Source organism: Ctenocephalides felis, unplaced genomic scaffold (assembly GCF_003426905.1).
Source record: "Ctenocephalides felis isolate EL2017-DRISC unplaced genomic scaffold, ASM342690v1 CF-g0.4_SCAFFOLD_01492, whole genome shotgun sequence".
NCBI lineage: Eukaryota > Metazoa > Arthropoda > Insecta > Siphonaptera > Pulicidae > Ctenocephalides > Ctenocephalides felis.
Genome location: NW_020537646.1, coordinates 12,963,453 through 12,982,659, shown reverse-complemented (window position 1 = coordinate 12,982,659; position 19,207 = coordinate 12,963,453). Strand labels below are relative to the sequence as shown.

General features: G+C 27.4%; 1 protein-coding gene across 1 annotated transcript in view; it reads right to left on the bottom strand.

Moving 5' to 3' along the window:
* The window catches only part of LOC113371622, a 30,915-nt gene extending 18,912 nt beyond the window's left edge, over nucleotides 1-12,003 (bottom strand). Inside the window, exon 1 of the mRNA XM_026612266.1 lies at nucleotides 11,978-12,003. Within this exon, the coding sequence (XP_026468051.1) occupies nucleotides 11,978-11,982 (5 nt within the window). The 5' untranslated portion in view covers nucleotides 11,983-12,003. The remainder of the gene's footprint in view (nucleotides 1-11,977) is intronic.
* Between the last annotated feature and the right edge of the window lie 7,204 nt (nucleotides 12,004-19,207).

Here is a 19,207-nt window from a genome sequence, read left to right as displayed (position 1 = left end):
GTCTTGTAAGATATCATGTGTATTCATTTTTCATCTAAATTTGAAAAAAAAAATCAAAAACCAAAAATTTCCAAAAATTGAAAGGTTTTTTCTAGTAAGAGAAAGAGAAATGCAAGAGATGTTGACCAGAGGAGGGTATTTTAGGGGGGTCCAAAAATCCTTCAAAATTTACGTCTCCTAAACAGTTCAACATTACCTAAGTATCTTAATCTCGATTCTTATTTATTATGTTGATTATGCACACGTATCGAGAAGTTCACCCAACTTGCCAGAAGGCAAAGCTGAAATACTACCACTGGTTGAATTAAGTTTTTTATTATAACATTTCTATATGCTCAATGAACCTTTTTTTGGCGTCAGTTAACATCAGCATCCGCAATAACAACATCCTAATTATTTAAGGTGACATAAATAATGACCGACATAGGTGGCCGGACATTTTTTTTTTTTATTTTATTTTTATTCTGCAATCTATAAAAATAATTATATTTAGCAGAGAATGCTGACAAGTGTTTACAATTGGTTGTTTACAAATTAGCACATACGCCCAGTGGTGTATCTACTATAGGTGGCCGGACATGGCGAAAAATCTAGTGCACGTCAGTTAGGCGATAAATTTTGTATGTAAAAAAAACGTTTTAAATGAGTTCATTTTTTTCTGACTCCGGAGTCAACGCTGTAGTAGACCAGCTATAAATCTTCCGATGAGCGCTTAGCTGAGACGTTATAGGTTTTTATTTCGATAGATGCATTTATTGTTTCGGGTGTCGCGTCCTTACGGCGTCATGTGTCGCATACCGTCCATGCCGTCCAGTTACCGGCCATCGCGGCCAGGTAACTGGCGCCCGCGCTAAAGTGTTTTACTGTGTAACGCTTGGGGATCACACCTCGTCGTTTTTGCTGGGCACTGGGCAGGCGCGCGGACTCCATAGTGATTGGGATACATTGAATAATCGATTATTATAAATTCATTAGTAATCAACATTATTGAGGGAATATTAGAATATTAATAAAATCGCTAGAATATTTCAAACAAAGTTGTCTGATTATATTATATGTATTCATAGATTAACACATTTCAATGTAAGATTTCCCTCATTATATAAATGTTTCATTTTAAAATACTATACCAATAATACGCCTCGATTTGGTGAATTAACAAAAATTGTAAAAATAATCAAATTAAGGGGGTATTCTAGTGTAGAAGTTCAAAAAAATCGATTTTTTTATTTCATATTTTCAAAGTTTAACTATCTACGAATATGGGTACGAAAAGGTTTTTGAAAATTTGAATTATTTTCGGAGATATAGGCATTTTACGGTCTCCATACTGGTTTGGCTTCACGCAAAACATTAAATGCGTTTTTCTCAGAACAGACTTTTTCAGTACTGTTGACACGTTTTCTCGAGTTTTAATCGACCGATTCACTTGAAATGTTCAGAGAGTCTTGTTTATAGACATATCTATAGCCCGAACTAGGATTATCCCCAAATTCCAATTTTTACTATTTTTAAAAAATTCTAGAAACTCAAAAAATAGTAAAATAAACACTTTTTTTCAAATAGTCGCCAATTTGTAAAAAAAAAAATTTTACTCGTCGCTAGTTCGGGCGATTGCGACATCATTGTAGATTAATAATCTTTTTATTTTTTGCATTTCCGAATGCTAGGAGGGCTGAAATCATGTCAAGACTGAGGTGCCAATTTTTGACACCATCCACTTCATCAGCTGCCAGTTTCTACAATTTTCAACTTTTTTATTTTTTAATTTTTGTTTTGTCTTTTAATAATATTAATAAACAAGTTGTAAAAATGGATAGTGAAAACATTCATTGCTTTCTTTTACGCCACTTTAAAAATAACCTAAAATTCATTGCTCTACACTAGAATACCCCCTTAATTAAAAAGAAAATTGAATAGATTGTTATACAAGGCCCAAAGCGAGAAAAACGGATATAAAACGTATATAAAAAAGTATTACATATAAGTTCTTATAAAAAGTCCGCAATTCCGATTAAAAAAATTATTAATATAAAAAAGTGATTTTTGTGTAGCCTTAAATAGCATTTGTTATTATTATTAAAGCCGTTTCAAAGATAAGGGACAAAAAGTGCAAAAACTGCCAATTCAGTTTTTGGGAGGACGGAGGATCCGATTTGAATGATTCAACAAACATTTCACTTGAATGAAGAATATATTAAATGTTTGGGAAGGCAGGTCCAGGGGCCCAGAAAAATAAATGATCATCACATATGCTCATCAAATTATAAAACATTTTGATAATTAGTTCGATTTCTATGGATTTTGTACAAAGATTTATAATATATAAATTGACTTATATAGCTCAATGTCCTCGATATTTTCTGCAGTATGTTTCAACCAACTTGAATGATATTCAAAAGTTTCAAAAAACTTCAAAATACTTTAAAAAGTAGGTACTTTTTCAAACTTTTAAAATTTTGAAAAAATTACAAAAAAATTTAAAAAAATCAAATCATTCAGAAAGCATTTTTTTTTTAATTTCAAAATTCTCAAAAAACTACTTTCAAAGTTTTCAAGAAATTTTAAGACTTAAAAATATTAAATCACGGTACGTAAAGTTCCAGCAATTTGCCTCACGATGTCATGCACTACTAGTTTGATGAAGATTCAAACTTTTATTCGCTCTAGTATTTTTTGTTAATATTTTAATTTGTTACTATATATATATATATATATATATATATATATATATATATATATGTATATATATATATATATATATATATATATATTACATAAGTCTCCCAGCAATGATTCAAATTAAATAAATTAATAAATCTTTTCTTCAATAATATGAATAAAATAGAATAATAAAAGCATAAATAATTCAATTATCAATTTTTATTACTCAGTCGTTAATAGAAAAATTGAAATTCTTGTTATCAGTAAGAAATATTTTGGAAATATATTTGTTTATGACACAGTCCAGGGAGCTTATATGGAATTAGCAAAACTGCTTAAATTTCTGTAATAAGTATTAATGTGTCAAACTAATACTTCTTGATAAGATGGAAAATAAAATAATAAAAATAAAAAATTCAAAATTACAAATTTAGTCGCTTTCGAAAATGATTGATTAGTCATATTTTGCTTATCATTTTGTTTATGGATGCTCTAGTTTTTATGATAGAGCAATTGGTGTATTCTTTCATAGCAGATTAATTAGAGTTTTCAGATTCGTTAGACTTAAAATCATTATAATCCTCTGAATAAAATATTTTACTAGCTTAAAAATAATATAGTATAGCTAAATTAATATTGGAGAAAAATTGTTCCTTATCAACTCTATGTTGTAGAAAACTCAAATAAATGACTTATGATTAAAAAATATTACCATCGGCTAGTTAAAAGTTAATATGGGACAAGTCTTTAAATATATTTATGAAAAGTAAATTATTCAAAATGATGTTAATAATTATGATCCAAACTATTCCACCCGCCGGAATGTCGTAACAACCAAGATTACATTTATTTAAGGATTCTTATTTCCAGATCATGCCTAATCTTTGATCAATCATTTAATTATAAATACAACTTTTCAAAGGAAATTATTTGTTTTGTGATAACAGTATTAACTGATTATATATTGAATTTTGGAGATAAGAATTAGGAACACTTGCACGCAATGCGGCTTCTAGTGATTCATTATTTTATCTATTTTTTAAGTGATGGTCATAAAATGAGAGTACTTGACAGCAATTCGATATTTTTTTTCATAATTTTGAAGGAAAAAAATAAGTGATAATTAAGACGTTACACAAAACCAAAGATTTAAATTTTTTCTAATTTTCTTCATATTTTTCTATAATTTGAACAAAAGGTATGAGAGTTTTTTTCCCTAAAAGTTTTCGAAAATTTTCTTTGGAATTTTACTAGATATTATTAAATAATGTACACGTTATGCAAATTGGCGGAATTTCCATAAAACTATAAATCATAAGTGTGTGGATAATGATTTCAATTTCATTAGCTACTATTATGGTCTTTTTGAAAATGTTAGGCCTTGATTTTTTTCGTAGCCCTTTTTACGTTTATAACTTTTCCGTGAGCATTTTTACTTTATTGACTTATATAAGATATTAAAGTCTTAATCAACAAAAATAAAATATAACAAAAAAAACTTTATTAACTAAGAGCAATTTAAATAAGACCATTTTATATGGCAAGAAGAAGAACATAAAACAAAAAATAAAAAGACAAAAATCCAAAAATAATAGAAAATTTTTCAACAAATTATTTTTCCAAAAAAAATTTTTTTTTGATTATAATAAAATTATGATTTTATAAAGAACTTCCTATGAAGAATTCAACAATACGATATTTATTTCGTGAGTCATCTACAAACAGTCTCCTCAAGTTCTTTCATCGAAGACGCTTACCATTTTGACCGGGGTCCAGAAAACGTTTGAATAAAATTTTAAATTTAACCGCTATAATATATAAACTTTATAAAGCAGTGGTTTCCAACATTTTCGTACGACCCATCCCCTCCTTCGGTTTTTTGAAAAAATTATTCTACTACTCAACTAATATTCATAATTAATTTAACAGACTACAAATTAATATAAAATATTATGTTAAAATATAAATAAAAATATTTATTTATATTTTTCATATCATTTGGGCGCTTTTGGTTTAATTTTTGGAAATGGAATTTTAAAGGCAGCTGTACGCCTTAAAGGTAATAAACTCGAGCTTTCCTGAAGGATGGCGTTCCACAAGGTGGACACCACGGGTATAAGAAGTAAATCAGCCATATTTTTTATTTAAAAATACGTCATGTTTTCAAAAATAATTTCTCTAAGATATATTCAAACAAGTTCTTGAGAATTAATGTGTCTTAAATGAACTAAAAGTGACATCGAAATTAGGTACTTAACTTCATTACCGATATTGATATTTGTTTTTAAATTAATTGAATTATTTCTTGATGTATTTTTAATGAATAAAATAATAATTTATTGAAAATTATTTAATTAAAATATTTTTTTCTGCCTAAGGTACCACGTGAAATATGCTTTATTATTCATACACGTGAAACAACTGAAAATTTGTTGATAATTAATATCACATGCATTAGTTATCTTTCATCTTTATTTTTTATATATAGATGTCTATCGTATATAAAACATAGATTTTGTAAAAAACTGTACGTTACTTTTTTATTCTTAAACAGATTTTGATCAACGAATCGAGTACTTTAAAGAATTCAAAACTGATCTATAAATAGTATTCAAAATTATACTTTTTCTAAAATGTCTAGATTTTATGAAAACTCGTACGCTTTGTTTTTTCTAGTTTTTAGTAGAAATTTCATTGGAGACTATGATCAACAATTCAGAATTTTGTTTTACTAATTCAAACCTAATATATTGATAAAAATTCCTTTTTCTTTATTAAACTTGTTTTGTAATAATAACACAAGCTACATTCTACATAAACTAGTAAATTTTTTAAATTGTATGGTAAGAATAAAAAATTGAAAAATCAATATATAAGAAAAATTTAACTGTAAATGGATTACTATTTTTAGAAACATACTATGATTAATATTTAAGTTGTTAAAAATTTTGACTAATTTATTTTAATAAATTTCGGAAAATCCAATTTAACAATATCTATCAGTATCCATTAAGCAATTTCAATAAAACAATATTTTACTTTATGCAGAGCAAACTTTGAAGTCAACTTTCTGTTTCAAAATCTAAGATATTTCATGCGTTTACCTATGAATTATGGAGTTTTCGGAGAAATCAGAAAGGACGTCATAAATTTTACCTAAACTGATCATTTCCGTGATTTTATACAGGATCTTAGGTACAAAACGATGCGTTTATTTGACTTTGGACGAGTCAGTCGAAGTCGATAAGTCAATATGAACACAAATCAAATATGTAGCAATAACATATCCGTTCGCGTGGGCGCAGTTCATTCATAAAATCGGTCTGGTGATATGTATTTTCCGAAGAAAACGTAAGGAAGTAATATTTATGGTTAATTGGAGTTTCTTGCTTGCTTTCTTATAAAATTACTTAAAGATTATATCAAAGCTATCAACAGTTTATTCGTTGAATTAAAAAAAATGTTAAAAGAAAAACATCCTTTATTGATAATACATTTCGACACTTGATGCGTATCATCATTTAGTAAATCTGATGTGGTATCAAAAATGCATTTCAACAATATTAAAGAACCAAATCTGAAACCGAGCAAGGATCGGGAAAAAATATCCAGAGTAGGTATTTGTGAATTGAAAACTAACGAGGATGATCTTGAAAAAAAATGACGAGTCCTTTTCCAAGAACCAAAATAATCATCAGAAGAAATTAACTAGAAAACCTCTTAATAACAGAGAGCTATCGACATAGATTGAAGAGACTTTTTGATTGATTAAGTCGATTATTTACACATATCGGGAAGTTCATGTAACTTGCCTCGAGGCAAAATACCAATATTAACTAGTTATTTATAAGATAAATATAAATATATTATTTTTTATTAATTTAAGACGTGCAAAAGTATTCATATTTCTTAAGAAAAGAGTATAATTAAATAAAAATATTTTTTTCAGTACAAGTTTATGTTCACCTAACTTGCTAATTTGCTTTAAGTTCTTAATTTGTTTCAAAACATTCTGATTGGTTTGAGACAAAAATTATACATTTTTGGACGATTTTAATAAAACTTAATATATAGAAAACGACCATAACAAAATAATAGTCCTACAAATTTGTACTTGATCTAAAGTTGAAAAAATAGTTACAATTTGGAACAATGAAGCTTTTAGGACCTACAAGTGTGTGAACTAATACATTTACAGGTATAAGTCTTTTGGAAAGATACGAATTTAGAAACAACTTTATTGGTTTTAATAAAGAGCGGATACTTCATTTTCGAAATAAATAGTTGAAAATTTGATCAATTCAGCTAAATCAGTATTTTTATTATATAGTTTACTTTTACTTATCGGGAGGTTTTAGCAGCATACTTTAGGCCAAAATATTACTTAAAATTAGTTGTATATAGATCAAAATAATATAAAATCGTGGTAACTGTGTTAATACAATATGGCAAATCACCTGTCTAAATTGTACCTACTTAAAATATTCATATGCAAGATTTATAAGGGTTGCTCTAAGAGATATACATATGAACAATTTTGGTTAGACCTAATCATCATAAATATTATATAATTATTTTTTATATGTTACAATATTTTATAGTTAATTTCTTATGGCTATTGATCAGTTATTGAGTTGAAATAATTCTTTTGCAATTTTTCATTCATTTTGCTGCATTATAGATACAAAATCTTTTATCTTTTCAACTATGAATTAAACCCGATTCGTTGAGTTCCAGGTATTTATTTGTTTTAAAGATGATGCATGTCCGTGCAAACATGAGCTCGCTCGTTCATTATTTGGTCATAAAACGACGTATTTGGCTCGGTGCAGTATTATTTTCCTCTCGCGGTGTTATTGAAGTTTTGTATCCGGACATGTCATTTCCGGACCAAATCCTTTGCATGAGACTAGAGACATGTCTCACCTTTTCACCTATTGTTCGCACCTTTATATTTTACCAATTTTCAATAATTATAAATTGCCAAATACATCTTGCTAATAGAAATGCAATAGAACCTTGTTAAAACAATCGTGTTTTAAACTATTTCCTTAGAACAACACTTAAAACTTTATGAACATTTTAAGAAGGTACAATGCAGACAATTTGATACTTCACACCGGTCTCTGCATTTTGAAACATTTTGTCCCATACCTACATAATATGCTTCTCGCTTAAGACGCGTTTTTAGTCGGAGTTCTTGATAATTATATCTAGAGGGTTTTAATGTATATTTAATTAACTTCCCGCAGGGCAAGTTATAGTAATCGCAAAAAAATCGAAAATGAAAATTTTATATATCTTTACGTTTCAGAGGTTTCTGAACATTTTGGCATACCTTATAAAAAAATGGATGTGTGTGTGTATGTATGTATGGATAAATTTTTCGGTCACGTTTTCAGGCGGACGGATCAACCGACTTAAATGCTTCAAAAAACATTCGATTCCTATTAATAAGAAGATGTGCTGATTAGTTTTTGGCAAAAGCAGGTCCAGCAGTTACGGAGATAAAGAGCAAAGAGTGCAGAAAATAGAAATCGAGTTTTGAGAGAACGGAGCATCCGATTTGAATGATCTAAAAAACATTCAATTAGTAATGATTGGGAGAAGTGGTTATTAGTTTTTTGCAAATGCAGGCCCAGCCATTTCAAAGATACGAGGCTAAATGTGCAAAATATGGCAGTTTTTGAGAGAACTAAGCGGCCGATTTAAATGATTCAAAGAACTTTTTGCTTGTCTTAACAAAATAATTGATTTTGGAAAAAAAATGTTCACAGTTCATATAATTCATATAATTCTTATAAATATTAGACAATGTTACAATATTTATAATAATCTATTTGAAGACATTCAGTATTCCTCGAACATTTCGTTACAGTACGGGAAGTTCCAGCAATTTGCCTTAAGGCACGATGCCATACACACCACTAGTTTTGCTATAACTACTTGATATAATAAATAATTTATAATAATAAATTATATATGTACCTATATAACAAAAAAAACTTCACGTTTGGTAATTGAATAATTTTTGAAGAAATAAAAGATTGATCCATGAATGATTCCTTCTGCCGCCTGTCTGTCTATCAATACGGTTTTTTAAACAGCTTTAAATAAAAAGAACCATAAAAGTTTAAATAGTTTACATATTTAGACTTTTAGAATTTAGTTATATTATTAGATTTCTCAGACTTTTCGGCATAAATTGTGATAATTCGGTAAAATTCTGAAAGTTGTAAAAGACGTGCTTGTCACTTCAGTATATCATTTTATACTATATAGATTCTTAATTTTACAGTTTTAGTTCTTATATGTAAAATTGTATTTATTCAACTATATCTTCAGATACTAATATTAGTACAGTTTCATCTTGTTGAAGTAAATAAAAATTTATTGTGCCTAATACTACACTTATTTTTAGAGATACCTTTTGCTTAATTTCTTTGTTTATATGCCAATTCAAGAAACCAATATAAAATAATTGTCAATATAAGAAGCTTCATGAAACTTTGCAAATGTTCAATAGCGTTATATTACATCTTTTAAATCCTTGGAATTATAAAACTTTTGTTATTTAAAACTTAAGTACTAATAGTTTCATTGATCTATATCTTCATTATCTGTATCAAAAACAATTAATTGTAATTTAGTTTTTTTCATATTCTATCAAAATCTTAATGTCAGACAAAATGCAAATAAAATGAGTATCTAATGTAGTAATCTCAAAGTTCAGATTTGTTTATTTGCAAATTTAGATAAAATTAATTTTATCATGTTATCAATTTTATTTAATTTATATATCTCTTATATTATTATTTAATTTTTCTCTATATTACACTGACAACATTTCCGATGTCGTTCAGTGTTTTGGCAATGACTTTTGAATCTCGTTTTATTTGTTCAGATGTTACCGACAGCATAAAGAAGACCTAAATGCGACAAATTTAAATTTAAATTTTTAGTTGTGACATAATTAAAATTCGTGCAATGTGTACTGTCCTCGTTTAAGAACGGTTTAACAATAAATAACACGTGCTAAAAATGTTCTGGCGGATCGGTTTAATATTTCATAATAATAGCAGAGATAATTATTACTAATGGGTAATAAATGATTAAAATTTATATTAAATTCGTATTAAATGACATTGTTAAAAAAATCTAAATTTTAATTTCCAAGTATTGTTAATGTTTTTGATCTTAAATAATTTATAGCGAACGTAACAATGTACTTGACACTATTTTTAAAAATGTTTTCAAAAGGTATGAAGTTTAAAAAGCAAAAAAACGCAATTATAGAGAATATTTAATAAGAAAAATCTTTAGAGGTACTTTATTAATAATTATAAGAGTGATATACATACTACTAAAGTATATAAATTAATCAAGAAAAATCATTCAAGAGTCCAAAATTAATTTGATGATTTTTCGAATGTAAATTGTTATTAGTTTCACTATGCCATTTCGCATTTTTTAATATATATATATATATATATATATATATATATATATATAGTATAATTGTTGACTTTAAAATAATGAAATAACGAATATTACCAATACAATATGGATAGACAAAAAATTAAATTATATTACAACTATATTTCATTTTAATTCAAGGATACTTAATTTTTTAAAAAATTGCTAGTTGCAATGATAATTTCAAATATAATAAAAAATAAAAAATCATAGAACTGTCGAATTTTGATTTGTAAATATAGTAGGTAGTGCATATAGAAAACTTATAAAATAATTAATATAGATATAATCATTTTTTTGATTATAAATATATACAATTTGCTACAACTTTAAATGCTCTTAGTTAATTTTGCCTTCAATAAATAAGTTTTTTTATTATTACTTTATTGATTTTCTTAAATATTTTCAAAACTATGTAGGTTGTATTTTTTAATAAATTCTCATAATAGTTTCTAATTCAAAATTCACTAATTAGTTTAGTATTCTAATTTTTGTTCAATTTTTGTTTATTTATGTGGCTTTACTCTAATTTTATATCACGTGCGCGCCAAGCCATACATATTTGTTTTGTTCAAAATATATTTTAAATTTTTAAGTAAATATTAATTGTCCAATGCGTTTTTTATGTAACCCAACATGATGTTACCATTTTAATCCATTTATTTATATAAATTCTAAAATTACAAAAAAGCTGCTACTTCATTGCGTAATATTTGAGACAACATACTTACTAATTTAATTCTTAATAATTGCGTGTTTAAAAGTGCAAATTATAAACGACCAATGTTTTTATTATTATATTTATTTAATTAATTTTTTAATAGACAATTCGATATTATCTATTTGTTTAAAAGCTCGGTGTCTACTGCGATGATTATACAGATAAAAAGAATTTGATACAGAGAAAACAAAAATTGATCAAATAAAAACAAATTGAACGTTAATTCTGATAAATGCTAACTTTGTTCGTCTCTATCAACACACCCATCTCTAATTACTCGTTTATTGTCTCTAAATACACTCTCTACAATATTCAGCTCCTATAAAAATCAAATTTTTTGAAAATTTCTGGTAAATGTAGTATTCAAATACTAGTATAAAGTGTGAGGATTGAAAAGTATGATTTTTTGGTAAAACTTTCGAAATCATCAGAATTTTGCATTCTGTGACTATTGTTCTATTTTTAAATTTTTAAACTTTTTACATCGTTTGTTTTGAATTACAATAAGATTTCAAAAAATATGATAAAATTCATACATTTTTATGACAGCCTTTAATTTATATAAAGCGCAGTGGTTACAAAAGCTTTATAGAAAAAACATTTATTGCATGTGATGTTTTCCATAAAATTTCGGTACTGTTTTTCCGTTGTTGTAAGTTTTATTAATTATAATAAGTTTCTAAAAATGCAAGTTTTTTATAGTAGGAAACGTATTGATAATTATTCATAATAACCAAAATAATCAAAATTTAACTAAATATTCATTTTCAAATTTAACTCAAAACGCTCGTGTTTTTTATCATCAGTAATCAGTTTATCATCATAATAATAAAATTCTAACAATTATTTAGTTTAAACATCTTGAAAGTATTTATAATCTATTTTACTAAATGATTCAAACATAACGCCATTTTATTTCAAACATATTGCCCTAATATTATATTCATAAATGTTACTTAAGGTAAAGCATTGTTTGAGACAAAACGATATAAATATTGAATGCAATCACAAAAATGCATTTTTAAGTTATAAACTATCCTTGGTTTCACTTCATAAGTACTTCAAGTGATTTTACACAAAATGCGTCATTTTCCAAGAATTTCCATCACCACTCACCTCATGAAAACCTTGATACTACTTCCTCCACAAAACAATCAACAACAAGTCGAAATCTGAACTTCAGTTTGGATGCACTTCACTGAATTGTTTTTTTTAAATCAGTTTTTTGACTCAAATGAATTAAAATTTAGATTTTGCATAACTTCCATAACATCACTAAACAACTAAAACCACACACGTTTCCACCGTGTTCCTAGTCAATCTACCACTGGCGCGACCACTATCCTCCTCGGGGGTTAGAACTAAACAAACTCGTATGCAAACAATATTGGATTCTTCCTTATCAGAGCTTATCGTTACAGTTCATGTCAGAGAATCGATCTAGGTACTGTCCGATATGATTCACGACTGACTGATTCTGAAATATGTATTTTAGTGTTTTCCTCTTCGAAACCGAGAGCACCCAGGCCGCAGCGCTTATCAACTGAGAGCTCGGGGCTCAGCACCGCGAAGTCATATGGTTAAGCAAATAATTTGTACTAATATAGGTGGGATGTACACTAGGTGTATTAGTTTAACACATATGAATAATATATATAAGGCGAGTATATGGTTAAATGAAATGTTTTAATTAAAAACAGAAATTGCGATTTTTGATATCAACAAAACAATTATTAGTTTCTATGCTCATGAGTCATGAGTATTATCAGGAACTTGAGGAAGTAGAAGAAGACAAATAAGAACATAAAAACAATAGAGCATATTACAAACAAATATATTTATATATCAAATGTGCATATATCAACTAATTATAGAAGTTGAATATACCAGTAATTTTGGTCTCAACATTTGAATTATAGAGGAAAGTCACTACATATGGAATAGTATCCTAATAAGGAATATCTTCATTTCTCTAAGACTATATGTATATATATATATGATAAAAATTCTGTAGCAGCAGTCAAAACATCTTCTCCCTACAAAAATAATTTAGAAAATAAAAAAATGAAGAAACAAGGAAAAGAAATTAAATTAGTCAAGACAAAGAATGATAAGAAAACTAAACTAAAAGAAGAATAAGAAGAAAACTTCGAAGAAAAACAAACATAAGAAGAAAAATAAAGATGAAGAATAAAGAAAACTCTGAGTTGATGGACCAAGATATTAATGTCCATTTTTGTTATAGTTATGTTGATTTATGATTGTGACTTGGAAAAGCCACATAAAAACAAAAAAGCAGCAAATAATGATCAAAATGAAAGAATTTGATTGGCTACTGCGTAAAAAATCTCTCGTAAGCTCCCTGTTGAAAATAAGTTGCTGCTCTATAAATCAGTCTTTAGACCAATCTGGACCTACGGAATTGAGCTCTGGGGATGTGCTTACGAATCAAATATAGCTATAATGCAGAGAACTCAGTCAAAAATTTTACGTACAATACTTAATTCTCCGTGGTACGTTACAAATGAAATCATTCTCAACATGAAAACGGTGCAATTAACGTTCAAAGAATTTAAGGAAAAATACAAACGTAAACTGGAATCACATTCAAACCCATCAATAGGCGACATTATCCAACCATTTGGCATTAGAAGATTGAAACGTCAATGGCCTTTAGATTTAGTCTTAGATTAACTTCAATATATAATTATCTTTTTAATTGTTAAAATAAGAAGATCTCATTAGAGTTTTTCTTAGACATCGCTCTCAAATATTGTCAATTTAGCTTATAGGAATTCTTATGTATTCCTGATTGCTGAATAAAATAGAGTTATAAAAAAAATGTGATTTTGTTTTTGTGTTAGAATGCAATTTGATAACTAATATATTTGATTAAAGGCTGTTAATTACTACATATAAATGATCACTGTATCACTGATTAGTAAAAACATTAAACTGATTTAATTAATATGAAGTTTTTTCACATCTCAAAAACAAAATGGTATTCTATATTTGGTGACTTTTCTCTAATATTTCATATCCAATACATTAGCTACCTACTCTTAGATTGCTATAATAACTATATTGCTATGCTATAATACCATCATGTGGTACAGCTTATAAGAAATTCTTAATCAACATCTACGATTATTTCTATAATATTGTACATTTAGAATTCTTGAAGTTAAAAACAATAGCTTTAATGAAAACAATGTTTATTGTTAGATATTTGCCATTGAATGAGCAAACTGCAAGATTTTTGTTCTAATAAGAATTCATAAAAGTGGAATATAAAATGGATTTATTATAAAAATTATATTCTCGTAGGGTAAGTTCTAGTAATGGGTCAAAAATCAAAAATGAAAATTTTGCAGATCCTCACGTTTTACAGGTTTCTGAATATTTTAGCATACCTCACAAAAAATTACAAATACGTTTTTTTCGTAAATTCGAAAAATTCGTTCGGAAAATTTTTACTAACTAAAAATACGCGTGATGTTTGGTGGGGGGGAAAGGGGCAATTCTAAATATCACTACGTATCACCAAAGGGGATGGAGGGTCCAATAATCTCTAACAAATAGATCACGTGACTAATGGACGCCTCCCCCACAAATTGTATTTCTGACGCTGTCATTTTGTGTTATGATACTTGTTTTTAGTCAACTTGGTACAAATTTTGCAGATGTATAATTTCGAATGTCATTTCTTATAAAACGTCAAAAGTGCGAGCAAACAGCACAAATTTGTTTAGGCAGAAAGAGCGAGCTACATACAATATAATACAATAAAACTATATATTACGAAATAAATACACTCGTACTTGTACATTCAGCAAACAGATCTTTTATTTTATTACAGTATATGCCAAGAGTTCGCTCTTCATGCACATTCGTTTCTTGTGTACATTGTCACGAAGAAAAAACTGTTCATACATAGAACAAATTACTGGATTATACAAGACAAACACTAAACAGTGTACACACGTATTGCTGAACAAATGCCTTAAGTACGTTTCGTAGTCTAAATTTAATTTTTTAGTAAATTGTTTTATGATTTTGACGTGAAGAGGTATAAAATATACACACACGCTCTAGAAATGACACATGGAAATTTTTATAGTTCGCGCCATACATTGTGAGACGGAAATTAGAATTCGTAATGTTTACAATTTGGAATATTGTACCTATTTGTGATTGAAATTTAATAATTAGACTAATTATTTTTAGTGTTCGGTAATTATCCACTAGCATTAAATGAAATGGCAATCGGTAATGTAGGTATTTCAAACAATAATAAAATACAAAAATATTTTTTTTAATAGTAACTAATCAAAACCGTGTTACTGCTAAGTTTATTAACGAATTACCTTGCAATATATAGTATTTATTAATTATAATATTTATTTATATTAATATATATAGTAGACGACTAGCACTATTTTACTTAAACCAAAACCCCTTTTAACATTTAATGACTTAAAAATCTCGTCTACCAAATAAATTGCCTGGACTGTAATTTAATTTACAAAGGAGAAACAAGCCAGAACTTAATTAAACGTATACAACGACACAAAAATAATTGTAAAAAATCACAGACAATTTAAAACTATGCTTGCGGACCACATTAATACTTTAAAACACAATATAGACTTTTCTAACCCGACTGTACTACAATTCGAAAATTTATGTAAACGAAGAATTATAGAAGAATCATTTATGGCTATTTATAACAATAAGGAAATAAATAAGCAAAATGAATTGAACATGCTGTGCGGCTCCAATATCTTTTATTTATTCCAAATTTCTCACAAAACAATAAAAATGTCGCAAAGGATTCGCAATTCGCTCCACACATGTATAGAATCTTGGTAAAAATATTTAAAAAAAATCTTTTCTCCATTATGTCTTCAACCAGTTTACAAACAACACATACATTACACACTATCTATATGTGATTTTTTTAAGTTAGTATTTTGTAAAATATTGTTTAATTACAAGTTTAATGTGTATATTACATAGTGTAGTGCATTACCATGATTACATTCCTGATTCCATTTATTATTAGAATGTTCTAATTTAACACTAAGATTAACTAATTGTAAGTACTTTTTACTCTTTATATATTTTTGCTTTTTACTCCAATTCAATTGTTTTAGTTTTTAATTTTATTTTTAGTTATTTTCAAATTCTATTTTAAAATTAATCTATCACAACCAGATACTCTAATTGCCATTACTTTCTCAAATTCATTATATTTTGCACTTGACAAAACACTTTTCCGGGTATAACTTTATCTTTGGCATTCAGATTAAAGACAATCTAATCTTAATTTTCTTTTTTAGTTTATATACATAAATAAAAATGATATAAATAGATTATATTTGATAATAAAATTATCTAAGATAAATAAATAGACATTGATTATTTACATAATTTTTAAATAGAACAAAAGCATGATTGAAAAATCATTAAAAAAAGAAAAAACTAATCTTGCTGTAGTGCAGTTTGAGTAGACTAATGAACACTAAAACACTTATAATATAAATTATGTATTTCTTATATCAATTTTTATTAGTAGATTCCGTTCTTTTCAAAATTATATCTATTTTTATCATTGAAAATTTTATTGCTAAAATATAGAGGCCATAGCATTGTGTTATACAATATATACTTCTTCAACATCTAACAACAAACAAAACTTTTCTTTAATTTTTCCAAAAATTGTAGTAAAAAACGTAATTATGAAAAAAAATTCAGTGTCTTTTGTACAATACTGTAGGTTTCCGAATTTAGAGTTTCAATTAACTCATTTATAATTTAACAATCAGTTAGAAGATCAATTGGTTTATGATAATTGCATAATTGTAATTTCCTGGTGTCTAACACATACGTGAAGTCTAACTAAAGTGAATGACGTTTGTGCCTTTTGGAGGTTAGGTTTAATGTGCGCAACGCTTGATCGAACAGCAAAGACATAGCTTTTGGATAGTTCATAACTAAGAACTCATACGATTATAGACCCGTAACATAATTTCTAGTTTTTCGGGAATTGGTGTAAAATTGATATAAAAATTTTATATGTAATTTACTTCAGTACTTCAGTTCAGTAATTATTGAAGTATATGGTATTTATTTTCACTTTCAGAATATTATGCTTATAGATAAGGATATATTCTCAAACAAATAAATAAAGTTTTTTATAATTTTATATAAGTAACACAAATGAAATGAAATAAATCTCTACTCCCAACATCTTAATGATCATTCGACATGATCTGATACATCGACATCAATTCTTAGAAATCGTGTGGAAAATTTTCCAAACCGCCAAAATTATTGTGTCAGATTTCATAAACGATATTAGAAATATGTATTCGAATTGAACTTGATAAAAAACAGAAAACAGGTACATATTTATTGGAATTATCGACTGGTCTTATCGCGCAATAGATACGTCGATCACATTGATTTATCAGCGCCGCCAATCGCGGCAATTTGACGCGCGCGAGGCCGAGTCATGTGCTACACGATTACAAAGTCTACGGCAAATGGCTGCTCAAAATGGCCGACAAATATAAAAAGCAAATAATATTGATGTGAAATATTAATAAATAATTTTTGATCGATACCAATAATACTTTATTAGCCGGTTCCTGTTCATATGATTTTGTAGAAATCTTGCACGTTTATAAAATTATTTTTTGTAGAATCTCAATTATAATATAACCGTGTTTTTAAACCAATGAATATGCGTTAGTTTGTTAATGAATTCATCTACGATTTTTTTTATTATTTCTTTTATTTACAACTATCCAGTAAAGGACATTCAATAAATTTGATAAATTTACAATAGTCGGCCGAAAAGGGACATTGTATATTACAAGGGCATGTTGGAAAAAACAACTCAGTAGTTGTTTTTCCGTTCGATATAAAATTCACAATATTTTATTGATAATTATATCATCTACGATATGACCACTCGAAGATGAAAATCTTTCAGATTAGCATCTTTTACATGACTTAAGATCAACCCTATTCGCTTTAGAGAATATTTACTGTCTTTAAGAATATTATAATAAATAAACTCATTCAAAAATTATATTCTCATATTGTTCAATAAGGAGCTAAATATTGAAATCATATCACTTTTTGTGCGGAAAACATTATTCATAACAAAATTGTACCAATAATAAGAGTATTTGATGGAACTTTATTAGTCCTGAAAGCAAATTCAAGCAATTTAAAATTTATTAAGAATGAATGGAAATTTGGTCTATTGAAATTAAGTGGTGTATGGCATTGTGCCATAAGGCAAATTGCTGGAACTTTTCGTAACGTAATGAAAATTTCGAGGACACACACACATTCATTTTTTCTGAGGTATGCCAAAATGTTCAAAAACCCTCAATACGTGAAGAAATGTAAAAATTTTCAATTTGGATTTTTGTACGATTACAATAATTTACCCTACGGAAAATTAAAAAAAAAATTATCGAATGAATTTGCTGAAAAATCAGAGTTATGATGGTCTACTACATCATGAAAAAAGTAAATTCGCGTTATAACATTTGTGTTAATGTTGCTTAAGCAAACAAGTTGGTTGCTCAAAGTCGTGAATAAATTAAAACAAATTTTTTTTATTAAAATATGAATTTGCGTTAGTCATTTTATCTATGGCCTTAGATACCACCAATTCTCGTATAAAATAGAAATGTTATGTTACGGGTCTATAATCGTATGAGTTGATAGTCACGAACTATCAGAGAGCTATGTTTACTTTAATTCTACTTACACTAAAATCTAAAGTCCAAAAGGCACAAATGTCGAAGAATAATTTTATCATAAGTGCAACTTCTGGTGTCTCAACACATACCTAAAGTCTAACCGAAGTTATTGACTTTTGTGTCTTTTGGAGGTTAGGTTTAATGTGCACAAGCTTGATCGAATAACAAAGACACAGCTTTTTGAGAGTTCATGACTACAGCTCATACGATTATAGACCCGTAACATAATTTCTAGTTTTTCGAGAATGGGCTTCTTGGCAGTGACAACTGTACTATGGAACCATGTATATAGAATTCAGCCAGATATTATCTTTTATTTAATTATTATTTACCAAGGCAAACAATCAAGTTATATAATATTTATAAATATTAGATAATGTTTACAGTATTTATAATAATCTATATGAAAATATTTAATAGTATTCGAACATTTTTTTACGGTACGAGAAGTTCAAGCAATTTGCTTAAGGCACGATGCATGCACCCCAATATTTATATTTTGATACTACTAGTATTAAATTTGAAGCAATCTGATAATAATAACTGTAATTATTAAAACAAC